This window comes from Leuciscus leuciscus (genome assembly GCF_965113295.1).
Source record: "Leuciscus leuciscus genome assembly, chromosome: 2".
Classification (NCBI taxonomy): domain Eukaryota; kingdom Metazoa; phylum Chordata; class Actinopteri; order Cypriniformes; family Leuciscidae; genus Leuciscus; species Leuciscus leuciscus.
In genome coordinates, this window is record NC_138726.1 from 37,508,040 (window position 1) to 37,529,256 (window position 21,217).

General features: G+C 37.6%; 2 protein-coding genes across 4 annotated transcripts in view; one reads left to right on the forward strand and one right to left on the reverse strand.

The window, feature by feature from the left end:
- The window catches only part of slc12a4 (solute carrier family 12 member 4), a 31,324-nt gene extending 13,402 nt beyond the window's left edge, over positions 1-17,922 (forward strand). For 2 of the 3 annotated variants that reach the window (XM_082161129.1, XM_082161130.1), the window contains exons 3-23: positions 41-172; positions 270-416; positions 2,064-2,342; positions 2,558-2,799; positions 2,911-3,125; positions 3,302-3,466; positions 4,272-4,370; positions 4,543-4,600; positions 4,690-4,864; positions 5,229-5,347; positions 6,242-6,340; positions 6,598-6,717; positions 6,831-6,935; positions 7,412-7,580; positions 7,973-8,168; positions 8,270-8,439; positions 9,111-9,242; positions 9,338-9,445; positions 11,345-11,532; positions 11,874-12,007; positions 16,629-17,922. In XM_082161129.1, coding sequence (XP_082017255.1) covers positions 41-172; positions 270-416; positions 2,064-2,342; positions 2,558-2,799; positions 2,911-3,125; positions 3,302-3,466; positions 4,272-4,370; positions 4,543-4,600; positions 4,690-4,864; positions 5,229-5,347; positions 6,242-6,340; positions 6,598-6,717; positions 6,831-6,935; positions 7,412-7,580; positions 7,973-8,168; positions 8,270-8,439; positions 9,111-9,242; positions 9,338-9,445; positions 11,345-11,532; positions 11,874-12,007; positions 16,629-16,720 — 3,144 coding nt within the window. In that variant the 3' untranslated portion in view covers positions 16,721-17,922. The remainder of the gene's footprint in view (positions 1-40; positions 173-269; positions 417-2,063; positions 2,343-2,557; positions 2,800-2,910; positions 3,126-3,301; positions 3,467-4,271; positions 4,371-4,542; positions 4,601-4,689; positions 4,865-5,228; positions 5,348-6,241; positions 6,341-6,597; positions 6,718-6,830; positions 6,936-7,411; positions 7,581-7,972; positions 8,169-8,269; positions 8,440-9,110; positions 9,243-9,337; positions 9,446-11,344; positions 11,533-11,873; positions 12,008-16,628) is intronic. The other variant, XM_082161131.1, reaches the window with a different exon arrangement.
- The window catches only part of dpep2 (dipeptidase 2), a 34,713-nt gene continuing 31,112 nt past the window's right edge, over positions 17,617-21,217 (reverse strand). The window contains exon 11 of the mRNA XM_082161170.1: positions 17,617-19,005. Within this exon, the coding sequence (XP_082017296.1) occupies positions 18,817-19,005 (189 nt within the window). The 3' untranslated portion in view covers positions 17,617-18,816. The remainder of the gene's footprint in view (positions 19,006-21,217) is intronic.

Below are 21,217 nucleotides of genomic sequence, written 5' to 3' on the forward strand. Positions count from 1 at the left end.
GCTATACGTATATGTGGTACTGAGGGGTATGTTTCCTTAGGAAGAGCTGGACATCCGGCCGAAGGTCTCGTCTCTCCTCAGCCGGCTGGTCAATTACACAAATGTTACTCAGGGAGCCAAAGAACATGAAGAGGCAGAAAGTGCTGATGCATCCAGAAGACAAGTGCCCAAGGTTATTTAAAAAGTGAAAATGATATTTTCACTTTAACCAAAAAAAAGAAAAAAAACATTCTGAGAGACTTTTCTCTTTCCTGCTTTTTTCTCTGTAGTCTCCTAATATGGGCACGCTGATGGGAGTGTACCTCCCATGTCTGCAGAACATATTTGGTGTGATTCTTTTTCTGCGTCTCACCTGGATTGTGGGAACAGCAGGTGTCGTCCAGTCCTTTCTCATCGTTCTCATGTGTTGTTCATGCGTGAGTTACTGCAGACACACCCTCATAAGTACACTATCAGGCTGTGTTTATCATGGCTTTTCTGCCACACTTTTGCCTGTGTATCTGTCCTGTAAAAAAACAGCTTGCATTGCATTTAAGCAGTTCGTCACTGGCAATGGACAATTGTACAAAACAAGACACAGACAGTAAATAATATAAAAGTATGTCAGTATGTCAAATAAAATGTCTTCTGAAACAAAAAAAAATGATATGCTGTGCTTACATAACAGGAAGGGACTACTAGGGAAATAACTTAATACAATTCTTGGTATTTCTCGTTGTACCTTGATTTGATTTCTAAGAAAGACAACTTCGCAAACACTATCAAATACATATATTCAGGTCAGATAAAGAAATGGTCAAATGTACCACTCTAAGCTTTGACCGCTTGGTTCTACATCCTGCAAGAGTGGTTTTAACACTTTATTCATGTCTAAAGACCTTATAATATTACTCTTTGTACTTTGATTCCAAGTAAGACAATGAGTTTATGCGAACACATTTGAGTTGAGACAGGATACCAGACGGCGATAAGAAAGATATAAGATACTATGTCTCAACTTTTGGAGATGTGGCAACAAAATTTAGACATGTTGGCTTACATCCTCAGAACAAAGGTTAACTATGTCTGAATAGGATAAATTAACTATGAGTATCTGATATCAAAAGATATATTGAACAAAAAGAACATTCATAAAAAAAATATATTTGAATAAATTCACATATGCAAGATTTCGCATAGACGAGTCTGGTTGTGCATGACTGAATACTTTGGTAACTCACAGGTCACATCACAGGTTGAGTACAGTCCTTTATCTGTATGCTTTTCTATGACAGCGTGTCTGATAAGTAGCATTTTAAAGCATTCAAGTTTCAAAATAGTACGTTTAAATGCTACATTTTGACACCTGGAACAAAATGTATAGCAGATGTTACTCAGCTAACAAAAATATGTTCTAAGAAGGTTCTAAAAATTAGAAAACGTTCTCATTAAGTTATAAAAACATCATTTTTGAATGTTCTCTGAACGTTTAAAACGTCCAGTTTTTTCAATGTTTTTTCTTGGTTATGCAGACATTAAGGGAACATTCCATTTGATCATTTTGCAAACACTATGGGAACGTATCAGAATGTTTAGAGAACATTAAAAAGTTTTAAGTATAACATTTTCATAAAAAAAACAAACATATAAAGATCCAACTAAAATGTCTCAAAAAAGTTTTTGAGAACATTATTAAATACCAGTTAACTTTAAAAGAAAGTTCTGTTAATGTTACTGGAAGAAAATTTGTTCATAACTTAGATAAGATAATTAGATATGAGAATAAGTGAATGTTATCCTAAGTTCTGAGAACGTTCCCTGTTAGCTGGGTAGGTTAATTTGAGTTAAAATTAATTTGAGGATTCATGAATCAACCGGATTACATTATTAGATTAAGTTGCTATTTTCACTGCAGAAAAATATCTACCCCTCAAATGCAGCTGTTATTGATGAGTCAGACAGGCAGTATAGTATGTGAGCTCTGTAACTCTGCAATCATTGCACAGTGAGTTTGATATACAGAAAGCAGAAGATAGCCCTTTAGGGTTATGCTTAAATGTATGATTTAATCTTATTTTTAACAGACAATGTTAACAGCAATCTCGATGAGTGCCATAGCCACCAATGGTGTAGTTCCAGGTAATTTGAAGTGTTTATACTCCTTTGTATTATATAATATTTCACAGTACAAACACACACAAATGTATTTATCTATTTATTTTGAATTGGCAGCTGGTGGGGCCTATTTCATGATATCTCGGTCTCTGGGCCCTGAGTTCGGTGGTGCAGTTGGTCTCTGTTTTTATTTAGGCACAACCTTCGCTGCTGCCATGTACATACTGGGAGCAATTGAAATATTTCTGGTCAGTTTCCTTATATTATGACAACACACACACACACACACACACACACACACACACACACACACACACACACACACACACACACACACACACACACACACACACACACACACACACACACACACACACACACACACACACACACACACAATGATCCAAAACCTAAAATGATCCAGCTCTGAAAATAATCATTCATCAACTCTTTTTGTCTACAGAAATATCTGATTCCTCAGGCTGCCATATTCCATCCCGCAGATATTCATGCAGGGAGTGGTGCAATGCTGAATAACATGCGAGTGTATGGCACTATATGTTTGAGCCTTATGGCTGTAGTTGTCTTTGTGGGGGTCAAGTATGTCAACAAATTAGCCTCCCTGTTCCTGGCCTGTGTCATAATCTCCATTGTTTCTATCTACGCTGGAGCTGTCAAATCCATCTTCCACCCTCCTGAGTTTCCGTAAGTCTTTATATTGCTAGACAAAACAAAACACAAAATGTAAAATTTAAATGAAAATGTAATTAGATCAATTAATTGATTCCTAATTTATTTTTTTTATACCATGTGTAGGATCTGTATGTTAGGAAACCGGACATTGGTTCGTGATTTGTTTGATGTTTGTGGAAAGACAGTAGTTGTCGGTAATGAGACAGTTACCAGCAAGCTTTGGAAGAACTTCTGCAGCTCTGAGAATTCCAGCAGTGCTCATTGTGATGAGTACTTCTTTCAGAACAATGTTACAGAGATTCCAGGCATTCCTGGGCTGGCCAGTGGGATCATTAAAGGTAAGGACACACTTGTCTGGTCCACAGCATGTCATCCTGGTAAAAAAAAAAAAGAAAGCAAACACAGATTTGAAAAAAGGCTCTTCTTTTCCAGGCACTTGCTCTTTGACATGTATTACTGTATATGTGGCTTTGTATATGTATTATTTATTAAATTTTTATGCATGTATGTGCAGAAAACATGTGGGGGGATTACATGGAGAAAGGGCAGATTCTCGAAAAGGCAAGTCTGTCCTCTGTCGATGTCCATGGCTCCATGGAGACCTTTGGCTTCTATGTGTCGGCTGACATTGCCACTTCCTTCACCCTCTTGGTGGGAATCTTTTTTCCTTCTGCCACAGGTAAAACTTATATGTCCTCTTTGGTTAAGAAACATATGTATTCATTATTTATTACACCCTCAAATACTTAATTCTGATTGGTCAATCGAGGGATCAAGCTGTGTAATATTATTAGTGTTTGCTACATGTAAAATAATTTTAAATTCTGAATGTGAGGGCCACTATGGGAAGGAGGCAGAGTTGCCAATCCAGATATAGTATAACTTGTTTATAGATTTGGTCAGTGGCGGGTTGTGTTTCCTTTTTTGGGCTTATTTCCAGAATACAATTGCGTATTTGTCTTGTTTTGGTTGGCACCCATATCAGGGACGTCACTAGACCCATTTTAGAAAGGCTTTACCCCCCTAAATTTCCACCCAGCCCCCCTAAAAATTTGCGATTAACAATTATGATGCTATTTTAATTTGAAAATGTATTTTTTGTACATTTTTAAATTGGCAATTAAAGAAAAAATACGCCTTTCTAGCTGGACTGCAAGCCGCAACATTTTGCCTATCTGTAAAGGCGCAGTTGATGTAAACAGCTATTTCATAGTGTCAGTGACAACGCTGTAACCTGTCAATCCCCTCTGTTACATGTTATAATGCACAATTTTTTCCTAAGTGAAAGTTTTAAAAGCTTAGCCGAAACTAAGTCCAATCATTATTTAATGTCCACTAATATATTTATTTGGCAAGTACTTGTGTAATACGCTGGATAATATATAGTCAGCTGACTGCACTATCCTTTAAGTATCTAAGTATTATGACTTAATGGAAAATTACTTTAATTTCACTATTTTTGTCCCTCTCTGTCTCTGCGACAGGCATTATGGCAGGATCTAACAGATCTGGAGATCTAAGAGACGCACAGAAGTCTATACCAATAGGGACGATTCTGGCCATTACAACTACCTCTCTTGTCTGTATCCTTTATTGCTGTTGGTACTGATATTATGTTTAAAATAACCCATTTCAACTCTTAAAACTCTTATCAACTGTATGTTTTTTTTTGTTTTTTTTTTTTCTGTTATACAAAGTGTGTGCAGTCCTATTTTGCATTCAGAGTTACGTAGAATTCCATGACTCATTTGACAGATTTCAGCTCTGTGGTTCTGTTTGGGGCCTGTATTGAAGGTGCGGTGCTGAGAGATAAGTAAGTTATCTATCTAGAGGGTACAAATACAAACTTTTAGATGGAAACGAGCATGTTGTGTCTTATGCATTCTTGTGTATGTCTTTTAGATTTGGAGATGCAGTCAGAAAAAACTTGGTGGTTGGCACACTGTCTTGGCCCTCTCCTTGGGTCATTGTGATTGGCTCATTCTTCTCCACAGTGGGTGCAGGACTTCAGTCCCTGACCGGAGCTCCTCGCCTCCTGCAAGCCATTGCTAAAGATAACATCATCCCTTTCCTTAGAGTGAGAGATCTTCTGATTTATGATCACAAAATATCTAAATAACACACTTTTTCATCATGTTGATGTTATTCATAACAATAACAAGTACACAGAATGAAATAGCAGCATTTTTTATGTGGTTCAAAACATGTAGATATACTGTGTCTTAAAACTTATAACAAGACTGATAAAGTTGACATGAATTCCAGTGAAATGTAAATGTGCGTATTGTGAGTTTCTGGATTATAGTTACTTCCTTTTTTGTGCCAAACCACAAATGCCATAAAAGCAAACATTTGCATGTCATATGTAAAATGTTGTTCCTAAAATGTAAATATGTGATACTAACAGCTGACTGTGTGTTCATGTGTTTGCACATGCACAGGTCTTTGGACACGGAAAAGCTAACGGAGAGCCCACGTGGGCTCTGCTGCTGACAGGACTCATAGCAGAGCTCGGCATCCTCATTGCATCACTGGATATGGTCGCTCCTATTCTCTCCATGTGAGAACACACCACAAATATACACATACAGATTCAATTCACACAAAATAAATGAATTAAACTACGTTTTAAGATGTCCTTTTTATATTGAACATCAAATGTTAATGGGTTTTTATTTATTTATTTATTATTGTTGTCTTTTTTGATACATAAAAAGCATATTTTGAAATGTATATTGAATTGAATTCTGCAAATAGATCTTATTGGTAAAATGAAGGCTAGATATCAATTTATAGATGATTCTTATCAAGTTGTCACCTTTTTATTTATGTAGCACTTTATATAATACAGATTGTTTCAAAGCAACTTCACAGTAATAAACAGAAAACGACCGATTACTGATGCAAACTTCATCAAATATGAGACTAATTCAAATTATGCTGTAACAGTGCTCTACAGAAGACAATAGTGTAATCATTCTGCTTGTGTCAGTTCAGTTCAATAGCTGTGTAAAGTTCATTAATAATTAAATGAGTTTAATTCAGCTATAAGCAGTTCTATGAAAGTCAATTGTGTAGTTATTCAGCTCGAGTCCGTTGTGTTTATTCAATTCTGTTAAGTCACAGTGTTGATGTTGCAAATATGTAAATTTAAAACAAAGTTGAATCAGGAGAGTTGTGTCATCATCCAGCTCAATTCAGTTAAAGTTTTGTTCTTATCCAATAGCGTCAGTGCAGTCAAATCGATAATTTTAATGAATATTAAGTGTCTTTTAAAGTAAAGTATGGGCTCAGCACAGATGCTACATGTTCTTCTGAGAAATAAAAACTTTTTTTCCCTGTTTCATTTCATACCATAATGTTTTTTTTTTACCTGGATTGCCATTACATGTATTACATTACTAATTCTAACGTTACTAATTCTAATATGTATAAATGCTTGTTCACTTGACAGGTTTTTCCTGATGTGTTATCTTTTTGTAAACTTGGCATGTGCAGTACAAACACTTTTAAGAACGCCAAACTGGAGACCGCGGTTTAGATACTACCACTGGTAAGTTTGCATTTCGATTGTGTGTGCATTCATTTATGTGATGATCATATTTGTGCATGTTCTGAGAACTTCTTTTGTAGTGACATTTAAATTCAGCTCAAACTGTGATCACGAAACTCACTGGAACTCAGCCCTTGATATCTGTTATTCACTTCCTGCAATTAAATGACCTTTAATAAAACAGGTCACGCTTTTGAAGTGTGGAGTAAAATAATAGATATTTTTATGATGTGCTCTCTGTTATCTCTTTCTTTCAGGGCTCTGTCTTTTCTGGGCATGAGTATGTGTTTGGCCCTTATGTTTATCTCCTCTTGGTACTATGCCATTGTAGCAATGGGCATTGCTGGTATGATCTACAAGTACATTGAGTATCAGGGGTAAGTGATTCCTAATTACATCCATTAACCTGACATCTGAAATTAAACTGAAATCATCAATTATCGGTCTTTACTTTACAAATCTCAGTCTTGTATATTTTTGTCTCTTTTAGAGCAGAGAAGGAATGGGGGGATGGGATCCGTGGGTTGTCTCTTAGTGCCGCCCGTTACTCACTTCTTCGCCTGGAAGCTGGACCTCCCCACACCAAAAACTGGAGGTTGTGAAGCTAAATATTATCAGCTGATATTTGGGAACACTTTCAAATAATATATTTAAATAATGTTTAAGAAGCAGGAAGATATTGTTTGAATAATATACTTCTGCATACTTCAAACAGTGTTTGTACTGACATTAACACTGCAGTTCAACAGTTTGGGGTTGGTCAGATGTTTTTAACATTTTTGAAAGAGGTTTCTTGTGTTCAACAAGGCTATTACCAAAAATGTAAATTATTCCTGTGATTGCAAAGCTGAATTTTTTTTCTTATTTATTCTGAAAAAGGTTGTGCTGCTTAATATTTTTGTGGAAACCATGATGCACTTTTTCAGAATTCTTTGATGAATAGAATGTTCAAAAGAAAAACAGCCTTTATTTTAATTAGAAATATTTTATAACAATATAAACATCATCACAGTCACTTTTTTATATAACTAATTACACTACAATCACATTAAAATAAAATAATTTTGATAGGCCACAGCTGCTGGTTCTGCTGAAGTTGGATGAGGATCTACATGTAAAGTATCCCAGAATGCTTACCTTTGCCTCACAGCTGAAGGCAGGAAAAGGCCTAACCATTGTAGGTTCTGTGATACAGGGAAACTTCCTGGAATGCTATGGGGAAACACAAGCGTCAGAACAGGTGAGGAAGTTTCCAGATTTACATGCACTTTTATCATCACCTTGTGCACTGTGCTCTTAAATTACAGATGCAAATATAATAGTGTCCAAAAGTGATGTCCAGCTTAGGAGAATTGACATTTTGTTCTTCCCTAATATTTTAAATATTTTCCTCATATTTTGATGGTTTAATCAAACTTGTAGAGTCATTACAAACAATTATCCCTTCCAGGCATCACTTTTGGCCACTACTGCACAATGATCTTCATCCAGATAAATTAACTGTAGTCGATATTTACTTAATAACTTTGCAGCAAATAACAAGAGGCAACATTTATTTATTAAAGTAGAAGCAATGGATATTGATTTTAAAGTAGGTTTCCATGGTTGTGCTGTGTTTGTACCCTTCACCAGGCAATAAAGAACATGATGGAGATTGAGCGGGTGAAGGGCTTCTGTCAGGTGGTGGTAGCCTCCAAAGTGAGAGAGGGGATTGCACATTTGATCCAGTCCTGCGGTCTGGGAGGCATGAAGCACAACACAGTTGTTATGGGTTGGCCATATGGCTGGAGACAAAGTGAAGATCCACGGGCTTGGAAAACCTTTATTAGTAAGAACAAGATTTATATGAATGATGTGCACTTATAATTGTCTGCACTGAAACACAACAGGCTGTTAATCTACTCCCCTTTCATATTCTCTCACCTGTAGATACAGTCCGCTGTACTACAGCTGCCCACCTGGCTCTGATGGTCCCAAAAAATGTGTCATTCTATCCCAGCAACCATGAGCGCTTTACTGATGGATATATTGACGTCTGGTGGATTGTCCATGATGGTGGAATGCTCATGCTCCTGCCTTTCCTTCTCAAACAACATAAGGTGAACAATTAGCAATTTAAAATAATCCATTAACTGTAACATAAAATTGCTCACAGTTTGTATTTAAAAACATACTGTTGATAAGAGTAATATTTAGATTTTTTTAAGCATTATATCTGTACCAACATTAAAAATACAAAAAGAGAATATTTCAACCAGGGGCGCATCTGGTACACACAAACAAAAGGGTGCTCCAGAAGGGGAACAAAATATAAAAAATGCTAGGTGGATCCTGTTGTAGAACAAGGAAATCCACGTCCAGGCACTCACATAGTTAAAAAGGTAAAAAGCCTTTATTGTAAGACAGGGCTACATCTTAAAAAACACTAACGTGTACAGTATCAGCCCAAACAGGCCTTCATTAGGGTTTTCTTGTTCTATAACAGGATCCACCAACCATTTTTGATATACAAAAATACTTAATTCTATAATGAACCTGCAATGTATTTTGCCTTCTGTAAAGATAGATAGATTTTGGAATGTGAAGTTTACATATTCAACCTTGTATGTTGTACAAGCTCTTGAAAGTGCATAACTGCATAATTGTAATTATGCAATTATGCAGTTATCCCCTCATTGTATTATTGTTGGACAATTATTGTGGGAGTGTTTATAAGTACTTTGTGGTTTTGCTATGTTTATATATATTTGGTTTTCTTCTTGTACTTCAGGTCTGGCGTAAATGTAAGATGCGAATCTTCACTGTGGCTCAAATGGACGATAACAGTATTCAGATGAAAAAGGACCTGGCAACCTTCCTGTACCAGCTGAGATTAGAAGCAGAGGTGGAAGTGGTTGAGATGGTATACATAACACTTTCTTCACTATTAATAAATCCCACACATCAAAAACATTTATGCAATTATAATTTCATGCTGTCAAATGTTCTTATTTGCAGCACGACAGTGACATCTCAGCATATACGTATGAACGGACACTGATGATGGAACAGAGGTCACAGATGCTAAAACAAATGAGGCTCTCCTGTGCAGAGAGAGACAGAGAGGTACTGCAACCCTCACATTCATTATGTCTGTTCTGCACTAACATTGTCTTTTACCAACAGAAGAATAATACAGAATTCATTAAAGTATATTATGAATTGACAAACAATATGATCCCAAATCCAGAAAATTTGGGACATTTTATAAAATGCAATAAAATCTGTAGTAAAACAAGAATCTGTAATTCTCTTTAACCTTTATTTAACTGAAAAGAGTATACAAAGAAAAGATTTTCAAAGTTTTCACTGACCAGCTTAAGTGTATTTTGTAAATATAAACAAATTTTGATGGCTGCAACACACTCCAAAAGATTTGTGAGAGGTGAATTTTTTTTATTATAATAAAGGTAAAAAAAGAAAAGAAAAGCAAGCTTCTAGAATTTCCAAGTTAAACTCTTTTGAAACCGTCCACAATAAGAAGGTGAATTGGTAATAGGTGAGGGTATCATGTTTGGGTGTAAAAGAGCTTCTCAGTCTTTGCCAGCAAAGATGGGTCATGGCTCATCACTTTGTGCCAAATATCATGAGAGAATTGACAAACAATTAAATAATCACATTTCTAAATGCAAGGTTGCAATGAATTTAGGTCTTTCACCTTCTACCATACATAGTATTGTGAAAAGATTCAGGGAATCCAGAGAAATCTCATTCTGTGTAGGGCAAGGCAGGATACCTCTTTTGAATGTGTATGACCTTTGAGCCCTAAGATGGCATTGCATGAGAAACTGTCATGCTACTGTGTTAAATACAGCCACATTGTCTCGGGAGTTCTTTGGAAAACAGATTTCACTTAACACAGTCTGCTGCTGCATCAAGGAATGCCACTTGAATCTCTATATCTCTATTATGCGAGGAGAAAGCGCCATCTCTGCATAGAACAGATTTATAGCTGAGTTCTCTGGGCCCGAACTCATCTCAAATGACAGTGGAAATCTGTATTGTGGTCAGATGGTCCACATTTCAGCTTGTTTTTGAGAAAAACAGACATCGAGTTCTCAGTCCCAAAGACTAAAGGAACCATACAGACCTTTATCAGCGACAGGAACAAAAAGCAAACATCTGCCATGGTATGGGTGTGCATCAGTACAAACGGGTGACTTGCATGTGTGTGAAGGTACCACCGACTTGGAGGCATATATTAGGATTGTACAGAGACAATGCCAGGCCTCATTCTGCAGAATCTGCACATGCTAAAACAGAATGGTTTCTAGACACTCTACACTGTAGTAGGGATGTGCTTGACTGCCAGCAGTCCAGATCTGTCTCTTATTGAAAATGTGTGGCCCATCACAAAAAGGAGAATCAGACAACAATGACCACAGACTGTTTATCAGCTGTCTTTTATCAGGCGAGATTGGGCAAAAATTCCTCTAGCAAAACTTCAACCATTAGTATCCTCAATTCAAAAAAACATTTAAAAAGTGTAATTAAAAGGAAAGGTGATGTGACACAGTGGTAAACATGCCTCTGTCCTAAAAAAAAATTCCATATTGTTTTGTGGACACAATGCATATTTAATACAGTATAAAATGACTAATTTGTGGACAAAAGGCATTTTGTGACATGTTGGGTATATTTTGTTTTCTGTTATCCACAAAATTCAAAGTGCATTCACAATTATGTCCATGGAAATCAATTTTGTCATTTAGAATTTTGTTCACCAAATGTGATGACTACATTTCGACTGAAAAAACAACAACAAATGGCTTTTGTTTTTGTGTACATAATGCATTGAAGTGTAACCAAATTTCATGAAATGCAGCATTTCATGTCACAAAATAGGGCAGGTCATACTTGGTGACCCATACTAGTACTGACACATTTAATGTCTTGTTTGCTGTAAAAGCCAAATATATGCAGTGGCAGCTCTTTAAAATGTGGTTTCATTACTCTTCAATGTAGGCCCAACTAGTGAAGGATAGACACTCGCTGATCAGAATGGGCAGTTTATACTCGGATGAAGAAGAGGAAACCATTGAAGTATTACCAGAGAAAAACCAGATGACCTGGACTAGTGAAAAAATAGAAGCAGAAAGACGAAACCGAAGCAATGCACCAGAAAACTTCAGAGAACTAATCAGCATTAAACCGTGAGTAGGCAAGCAGGAACAAGAACTGGAATGCACAGTATCTGAAATCAAGTTTATACATTTTACTTTGTATCTTTGAACTATAGACCTATTTGTTTTTTATTAGTAAGCATAAAGAGGATCACTGAAATGTGTTCCTTGTTTTTCTTCCTTTTTTACATAAACAAACTATGCAGGTGTGCATGCTTGCTTACTTTCAATGTAGCACTGCCTATTTTCCCCAAAAGTAAATTAGAGCCATAGTACTTCTATTTAATTTTACACATTTACTAAATATATTGATCTACCTTAGTTTAAATCAAAACTTTGTGTATGTTTGTGTGTGTGTTTGTTTGTTACAGTGACCAATCAAATGTTCGGCGGATGCACACAGCTGTGAAGCTGAATGAAGTTATTGTTAATAAATCCCATGATGCTAGACTCGTGCTATTGAACATGCCAGGACCTCCACGCAACACAGAGGGAGATGAAAACTGTATCCTTCACAGAGAGTTATATGCTCTAAGTACTATATTACAGTTTTTTTTTAGTTTTTTTTTTATAATAGCTTGGACACATTTCTTAATACTTGGGTCACTTTTTTTAAACACACAAACTTATCTTTCAAAGTGGAACTCAACGCTACTTCTTTGAGTTGAAACTATGGGAACACTTTGCATGATCCGGTGTCTGAAGCGCTTGTGAATATGCCAATTTTAATTGGTTACCGCAGTCAGATGACGTCACAGATCAGCTACAAAAGGAAATGCAATTATGCATTCTCAAGACTAGAGAAAACGTCAGTTTCATTGACTTCAGGTTGCAGTTTGTGTGTGCTTGTGAATATGTCTGTTGTCAGAATAAAATAAACCATAACTGGTAGATTTATGACATGTGTAACGCTGTGTGTGGTTTGTCACACCAGATGATACACATGATTTGTGTGTCATCTGTTTAGAAGTGGAGGGGCTATGCTCACTGTGATACCATGGTGGTGCTGCAGGTCTACCAGGCCAATCTTTTAAAAGATTATGACCATGCCGGAACGGGGCTGATAGTGTGGACATAGTGGTAGAATGTGGACATCGTCGCCATTGTGACCAACTCTCTTCTCTGCCAATACTTTGGCCAGCGGTAATCCAACGTCTCCTTGCTGGAACCATAGAAATGAAAGACCACTAGCAAGTCTTTCAGTAATGGAGCATTTGGAGAAAGGAATGTTTTTTATCGCCATAGAAGTACCTCTTTCTGGGAATGTGAAGTGAAAGTGACATGTAAAGGTCAAGTATGGTAACCCACACTTGGAATATGTCCTCTGAATTGAACCCATCCAAGTTAGTGCACACACATTAGGAGGAGTAGTGAACACACACACACACAGACTGAAAACCGTGGACACACACACTGTGTCTGATGGTCGTTGATTGAGAGAAGGAAATGTGGAAGATGCTTTAGACGCTCCATTTTTAGTACTTCCAGAAAGCACTTTGTGGTTTTTCTTAGGTAGAGCAGCAGATGTCTTAAGGCTTTTATGAAGACTCATGAGAACAGCATGGCAGAAGAGAATAGTACCCAAAGCATGGCACAGGGCAGGTGGGGTCCTAATACCAAAGGGAAATGTAAACATCAGTCAGTTCTAGGGCTTGCATAGACTAGTCGAGTAGTCGATAGATCGACTACTTCAACCACTAGTCGACGCTGTCGGAAACAATCGACTACTCGAGCGTCCATTAACCATAAATGAATTAAAAATGGCGAACGTCACCAACAGACGCAACACGTCAGATGTGTGGAAGTATTTCATCAAGGATGACAAAAATATTGTAATTGGCCAACTCTGCAAGAGGCCGTTCACATATTGCGTCTAAAAACGTGTGGAAAGCGCGGCCGCTGTCTCCTACAAGCGCTCGCGCTCCCATGGCGTCTGTCGGTGCTATGCAACCGTGAACTGCGCTCTCCATGATGACGATGAAGAAGTATCAGCAAAGGATTAATTGATTTCTAGCCCTTGCATTAGCTTTACTACTAGATATATTTCTGGAGATGAGAAGGAAAAACCCGCCTGGAAAAACTAGCGCACCACGTTGTTTCCATATGAGCGCGCTCGCCGCGCCTACATTTGAAATAACGACCTTGAGCGCGAAAAAGACGCGATATGTGAACGGCCCCTAGAAGCAGACGTCTGAAATGAAAGGCAAGAACGGCTATTTATTTGGCTTTAGACTGTTACATGAAAATTTAAAAATGAAATGTCATAATTATAATGTTTTGAGAGTTTACTTATGTAATTGTTGCATTAGGCTATGAATTAATAAATGTTTATTGATAAGATCTAGCTATTTCATGTCTTTTCATTTAAAGTAGCATGAACCACGAGTAGTCGAGTAACTCGAGTATTGTTTTGATAAGGAATCGACTAGCAGAAATCAGTAGTCGTGCAACCCCTAGTCAGTTCATACCAATCTCTCTGCTGAATGTGGAAGGTAAAATCTTCTTTGGCGTTATTGCAAGGAGGGTGTCTGAGTAGATGCAGAGGAATTGGTACATTAATACATCTGTACAGAAGGCAGAGATATCAGGCTTCCCAGGATGCCTAGAACAGACAAGCATGATTTGGCACCAGATCCAAATGGCGAAAGCAGGGAAGAGGGATCTTTATGTAGGTTTTTTGGATCTCGCCTTTAGTTCAGCACCTCACAATCTTCTCTGGGCTGCCTTCAGCTTCTTCCACATTCCAGATACCATCACAGGCCTGGTAAAAGCATACTTTCCAAAATGTGCAGTTCTGTTTTACCACTAAAGATTTTACTACCACTTGGCAGCACCTGGAAGTATGTATAATGGCAGGATGTATGATCTCACCTCTGGCATTCACCATAGCCATGGAGTTCATAATTCGAGCCTCAAAATGGGTTGTGGGAGGCCAGAGAGTAGATGATAGGCAGCGCCTTCCTCTTCTCAGAGCTTTCATGGATGTCATCTCAACTCCTGACAACCACTGTTCCATGTACTAGGAGATTACTTGGAAAATTGCAAGAGACCATCAAGTGGGCTTGTATGAGGATAAAACCATACAAATTAAGTAGCATCTCTATTGTCAAGGGGGTGCTTATGGACCTTAGGTTCTTCATCAGGGGTGACCCAACAGTTTCTGAGCAACCAGTTAAAAGTCTTGGAAGGTAGCATGACGCAAGCCTGGAGGACAAAGCCGAGGTTTAACAACTGCAGAAGGAGATCAGCAGTGGTTTACAAGCAATTGATAACTCAATTGCCTGGAAAACGAAAGAGCTGGTGTGTACAGTTTGGGCTGCTACCCCGAGTGCTATGGCCCCTTTCAATCTATGAGGTTCCAAGCTCAGCGGTGGAGAAGATGGAAAGAAGGGTTACACGTTATATTAAGAAGTGGATTGGAGTCCAACAGTGTCTCACCAGCATTGGTCTGAATGGGGATGGGGTCCTCAAACTGCTCTTTACCAGTCTAAATGAGGAATTCAAGTGTGTGAAAGTAAGATTACAAATGATGTTGAAGGAATCCAGAGATGGGGTGGTAAGCAGCAACGTACCAACCTTGAGATCTGGGCACAAGTGGGGTCCAGCGAAAGCAATAGAAGGGGCAATGGCATCCTTAAGACATGCAGACATTGTGGGACATGTCCGATAAGGGAGGGGAAGCTTTGGGCTTGTAACAGCTTAACCAGCTGGAGTAAGTCCACAGCCTTGGGGCGAAGGAAAATGGTGGTGAAAGAAGTACGCCATCAGGAAGAGGCTGTACGATGGGCCAAGTCAGTCTCTCTTGGCAAGCAGGGCCAGTGGAGGGAGTGGGAAAGAGTTGAGAAGAGGAAGTTTACCTGGAAGGATCTGTGGGTGATGGAAGCAAGTCGGTTGAGTTTTACAATCAGAGCTACATATGACGTCCTTCCAACACCCGTCAATCTTCATCAGTGGCTGGGTGACGATCCAGAGTTTGCCCTTTGTTCCTTGCCAGCTTCCCTTAAACATATACTTATAGCCTGTAAGGCGAGTCTCACTCAGGGACGATATACCTGGCAGCACAACCAAGTCCTTAAGAGGCTCGCCTCCATCCTGGAAACTAAATGAACTGCTGCAAATTCCCTTCCACCACATATAATAAAACCAGCACAGGCAATTGCTTTTGTCCGAGAGGGGGTCAAGGCAACCAAAAGTGTCTCCCCACCATCAGAACAAAGCCATCTCTACTCAGCAAGTGACTGAGACTGCTGACCTTTAGAGATTGCTGATACCACCTTAAGACCTAGTTTGGTACTTTGGTCCTCATCACCCAAGAAGGTTTACATTGTCGAACTTATTTTGCCCTGGGGGGATGGGGTGGAGGAGTCATTTGAACACAAACATTTGCGCTATGCAGAGCTAACAGCTCAGGCACAGCATGGCAGCTGGAGCACCAAAGTGTACCCTGTGAAAGTGGGATGTAGAGGCTTTTGTGGCAGCGTCAACTACAAGACTCCTCAGGGACATGGAGATTAGAGGCCAGAGTTTACGCCTTGTCATCAAATCCTTGTCATCAAAGCCTTGTCAGAGGTAGCAGAAAGAAGTAGCCAATGGCTATGGATGAAAAAGCAAGATCCTAGCTGGGCCCCAAAATAATTTAGTGGCAAGGAAGGAGACAAGAGGGGGGTGATTCTGAGATGCCAGAACTCGCCATTGAGCCCTCTGAAGGCGTTGTGGGCTTATCAATGAAACGTTGAAGGAGGAGGAGAACTCCTCTGTCATCCTTTCCTCACTAACTGGTCTCCGTGGAGCTGTTTCAACCACCAACAGCAGATATCAGGAACATGCTAGCACAAAGGATAGCAACATCTTATCCTGTGTATGTTAAACGTGTGCCAAAGCAATGATAAATGATCCAGAGTTTAGCCCACACACACAACTGTGTGAAGAGTTATGAAAAAGTGACCTACATATTGAGAAATGTGTCCTAGTGATGGTTCAAAAAAAACTGTAAAGCTTTCTATTGCTTGTGTGCTTAGTTTTAGCAGAATATGGATAAACTGGCCATAAAATAATTGCTCATTTATTATCTATTGTATTAATTTATCAATATTTCTCAGGCTGTTTCTTTAACTCGTAGGTTTCAGATATGGAATTTCTTGAGGTGTTGACTGAGGGTCTAGAAAGAGTGTTGCTTGTGAGAGGTGGAGGTCGTGAGGTCATCACCATCTATTCGTGAAAGGCCAAAGATCAATTCATAGACCACTGTTACTGTGTTACTGTAAACTATATTTAGTGCAAGTCAAAAAAGTGGTATATGCATACTGAACATCAAATGCCAGCCTAAATTTATAATCAATTATAAACTGAATGGAACTATTCAATACATTCATTTCACTTAAAATATTTCAATAGCATGTTAGAATGGTTTTTAGATATGTACCTTTTCAACTGAACTCATTCCACAATCATGACATAACTTTTGGAATCACATTGGAATGTAGGCATAAAACATTAAATAGACAATCCCTTTAAAACATTTGAGCTTTTTCCGCCACTACACTACATATCTCTGGTGTAGCAACATGCACTTTCAAGCATGCTAACAATCAATTAGAGAAAATTGTGGTTTGGGCAAGAACCAAGAAAAATATTTCACAACCGTTAACAGTGACTAATAAAAAAATAAATAAAAAATAAATGTACATATCCTTTTAATATATAAAATAACACGCATAAATTTTTTTTAATAGGACGAAATACACGCAATTATTATCATGACTTTCACTGGCCATGTAACAGATCTAGTGCTTCCTAGTACATTCAAGACTGCTATTCTATTGCTGAACTTAAAATATAGCAAGTGATGTACTTAAATTTCCATTTGAGTGCTTCTATTTTTTTATTTATGTTGTCTTTATTATTTATTTGTAGAAACTCCCCATTGTATTGGATGTATTAGCTTTAGAAAATAACCAAAGGAGCTGGAATGGGATAAATATTGGATATGAGTAGCTCTGTAGATTTTGTAATTTATAACTGCATTTTATCACTTATTTTTAAGAGAATGTAAATTAACAGTTTTGTTATTTTCAATGTAATGAATTTTAGTAATTGAGGAGGAGACATTTTGGATACTGATACAAAGTCTTTATTCTTTTTTTAGGGCATGATAACTGTACAGACAATATACATTTGTTATACAAATAGAAAATATGAAAGACTTGACTAACAACATTTATATCTGAAATATAAAGGCAATGATCTTTTACTGGTTGTATAGTGTTACATCTGTATAGTGTTCCATGTTGAAGAGAAAGATTAAACACTTCAGTGAAACATGCAGTTGACTTATGTACTGTATAGTATTAAGATAAATATTTTAAAAACTATAAAAATATGAAAGTTACAATAAAGTGCACTATGAATTGCAGAATATGATATTTGTATTGTATAATCTTATTTTTGCCTGGGAAAAAAGTGAAACATGCAGTGAAACAACCTTTGAAACAAGTGAAACAAGTGAAACAAGTGAAACAAGTGAAACAACCTTTAACTGCAAACCTCATGGTTTAACTAAAAGAAGTTAGCTAAAAACAGGTGGTATTGCATCGTAAAGGTGATGAGTATTTTTTTCCTCATTTAATAATTTTTATTTGACGTTTACATTTAATATAGTATTATCGTATCATATTAAGTATTATTTATCATATGCAGACAAATATAAGCATACACTATGGGCTCTCTGGTGCTTCCAAAAGATTAATTTCTAAGTTTGAACAGTTCAACATGTCTACTTGCTCAGTGGTGTGTGTTTACTTATTGGTCCAAGGTAAGGGGTAAAAGGAGTGTTTGAGAAATGTGTTTGGAAACAAATAATAACAATAATTAATGTTATAATAATAATAAATAAAAAACAATCATTTCTTATATTTAACGCTACTACTGCCACAAAAAAGAAACAGAACGAAAGAAACAGATGCATGTTACTGATATGCTATGGCAGTACGAGATAATGCAACAATGCAGTTTGTTTGTTAATTTTGTTATCTCATGAGCTGAACACAAAACTCTATTTTTCATTCATTTACAGAAAATGTCATCTGTACACTATAATGGTTTATTAATATGCATAGCTAAAGTATGGTCTTCTTCAGAAACTGTTACTTAACCTAAGTTTCAAAAATTCCAAAGTGTCAGTTTCAGTCAGAAAATTTACTTCAACTTCTTGTCTTAAGATTTCAATCAGGTGTTGGCAAGACAATCTCAAGGCAGTGTGTCGTAGAACATTTGATTTGTATACTGTCTCTGGAAGATTCACTGTCTTAATGTATATTACAGTAACTGGACCAAAAGTATGATAAACCAGGCGTTAGCTCTTACAGGCATCAATGAAGCTTTTCCATTTCGATAGCTACTGTCGACCCTGGCTGGATTAGTCAGTATCACACGACAGCTGTTGTTTGCTTCCAAAAATGGGATTTCAACTTCGCTGGGTAAAGTGTATTGCATATCATCACGTACCTGAACATATGGAGAGAGAGAGAGAGAGAGAGAGAGAGAGAGAGAGAGATGTGCTATGACCAAACTGAATGACATAGTTTTAATACTTGAAACTATAAGAATGTGTATTTTATTTTGGTACACACATCCTTAAAGTGGATTAAAATAATGTTGATTTAAAAGGTGTTTTGAAATTTCCAAATATATAAAAAGATGCCAATCTACAACAAAGCAAATTTAAGTCACAAGAACAGGGTTTTCTGCAGCTTGTGGAAGTGATACATAAGCCTAATGGAGAAAACTGTTTGCATTGGTTGCGGTCCAAACTAAGTGCAGCTAGATTACATCTTTTCAGACTGAATGTGACATTTGGTGGAAGCTTATCACACCTTATCTAGAAGAGCATGGTAAGGTGTGATATGTATATGTATATTATTTCCATCATGGTATATGGTCTGTTTGGTTTTGGAGCGGTTCACTGCAGGGGCGTCATGCAAGCCAAAATTCTGGGGGGGCACAATCTGAGACGTTGCAATTGTTTTCTGACGGGTGATATGGATCATGTTAGGAGGGGTCAGGGGGTTTCTCCCCCTGAAAATGTTTTAATTCTGGCTGCTAAACATACCATTTCAATGCAGTTTGGGAGGGACAGAAATACCTTAACAGAGCTAGCAGCAACCCTCCTCTATCTGAGGACTAAGTTAAAGTATCTATTTTGTAAGTTTATGTAAAAGACAGGTTGATGAAAGAACTGTAAGCTCAAATTCAAAAGCTTTTGAAGTCTACTTCATTAAAGCATGTTTACACACACACTTACTGTACACTTAGGCCTACTACACATGATTTTAAAAACAGTATTGCAGTTTTTATGTTATGATAATTGGTATGTGACCTAAGAACAATCTTACATTAAAGGTATATAAAGGTGCTGAGGTCTGACTTTGTGGTGCTCTGAAATTAAGTTATTTTAATATTAATATGTGATAAAGGACTTTGAAAGAAGTTTGACAGATTTCAGTGCTGAATAAGGTTAACACTACCCCGTTTATTTGAAAATGGTTAATATTTGACAGAAATGTAAAAAAGTAATCAAAACCGATCAGATAACGTTACTATGGCTTTGTATGGCAGTACGTTAGCCAACTAGTTTACGGTTAGACTAGGCTAGCTATCGATAACGTTACACTGACACAACTTAAGTTAATGCTCTGAATTCGCAGCTAATATCAAATCCATAACTTTTTGATCAAGTTAAAATTTCCAGGTCAACCACAAATAATCCCACTACCTTTTAATATCATCCGATAACTAATTCAATGCCGATTTGTTGCTTTGCCCACTTACCACTTCAAGACCATCTGTAAAACATTGCCAGCTCAACGTGCGAGACGAGTGAGTTGCTTGAACATACACAGCAAAGATTCTAGAACGCTACGCGCGTAGCACTCTAGATTTGATGTACACAGACACCATATTAGGAAAAAGGGGCGGGCTGATGCTGACCGATTTATTACACATCCAGAAGAATACATTTGAGTCGTTATAGGCTCTGGTATATTATGGAGCATAATAGGAATAAAGTTGTGACAAAAAAATTATCAGGGAGGAAAAATCACTTTGAATGGGCATGACGCCACTGGTTCACTGATAACCAGGGATAAAGGGTAATCGGAGAGACAGATTTGAGATGTAATGCTCTTTTGAAGAGGGAGTTGTAATAACAACTGTAATTTCACAGAAGGGGTCAGCTGACGGTGGACGATGAGAAAATATAAAGTTGTTGTTTTTTTTTGTTTTTTTTTTACGTGGCTGTAATGAGTGTAGGTCTTAAAGTCCCCGTGAAATCAAAATTGACCCCATTTACTTTGTTAGCGCATATTACTAGTCTTGTGGTGAACAATTAATCCGTGCAAGTAAATATTGAAAAACATTTTTACCACCATGGTAATCTTTAATCAGAATCTGAAAAGTTACTTCCGGTCTGGAATGGCGTCTTTTTCTGATGACGTAGGTTTGACGGCTTGGGTTGAAAACGCTTAACCACTCCCCTCAAACCGTTAGTCTGCTATGAGCAGAGATGGAGAAGAGGAGCGCTAAGTAAAACCCTGCCCTCTGTTCAATATTCTGTTTCACTTGGAAATACGTCGTTTGCAGGAGAAAAGTCGTTTGCAACTTCCGGTTCACGGGGACTTTAAGTTTAAAGTGTTTAGATAAATTAATGGGGATCATTGTG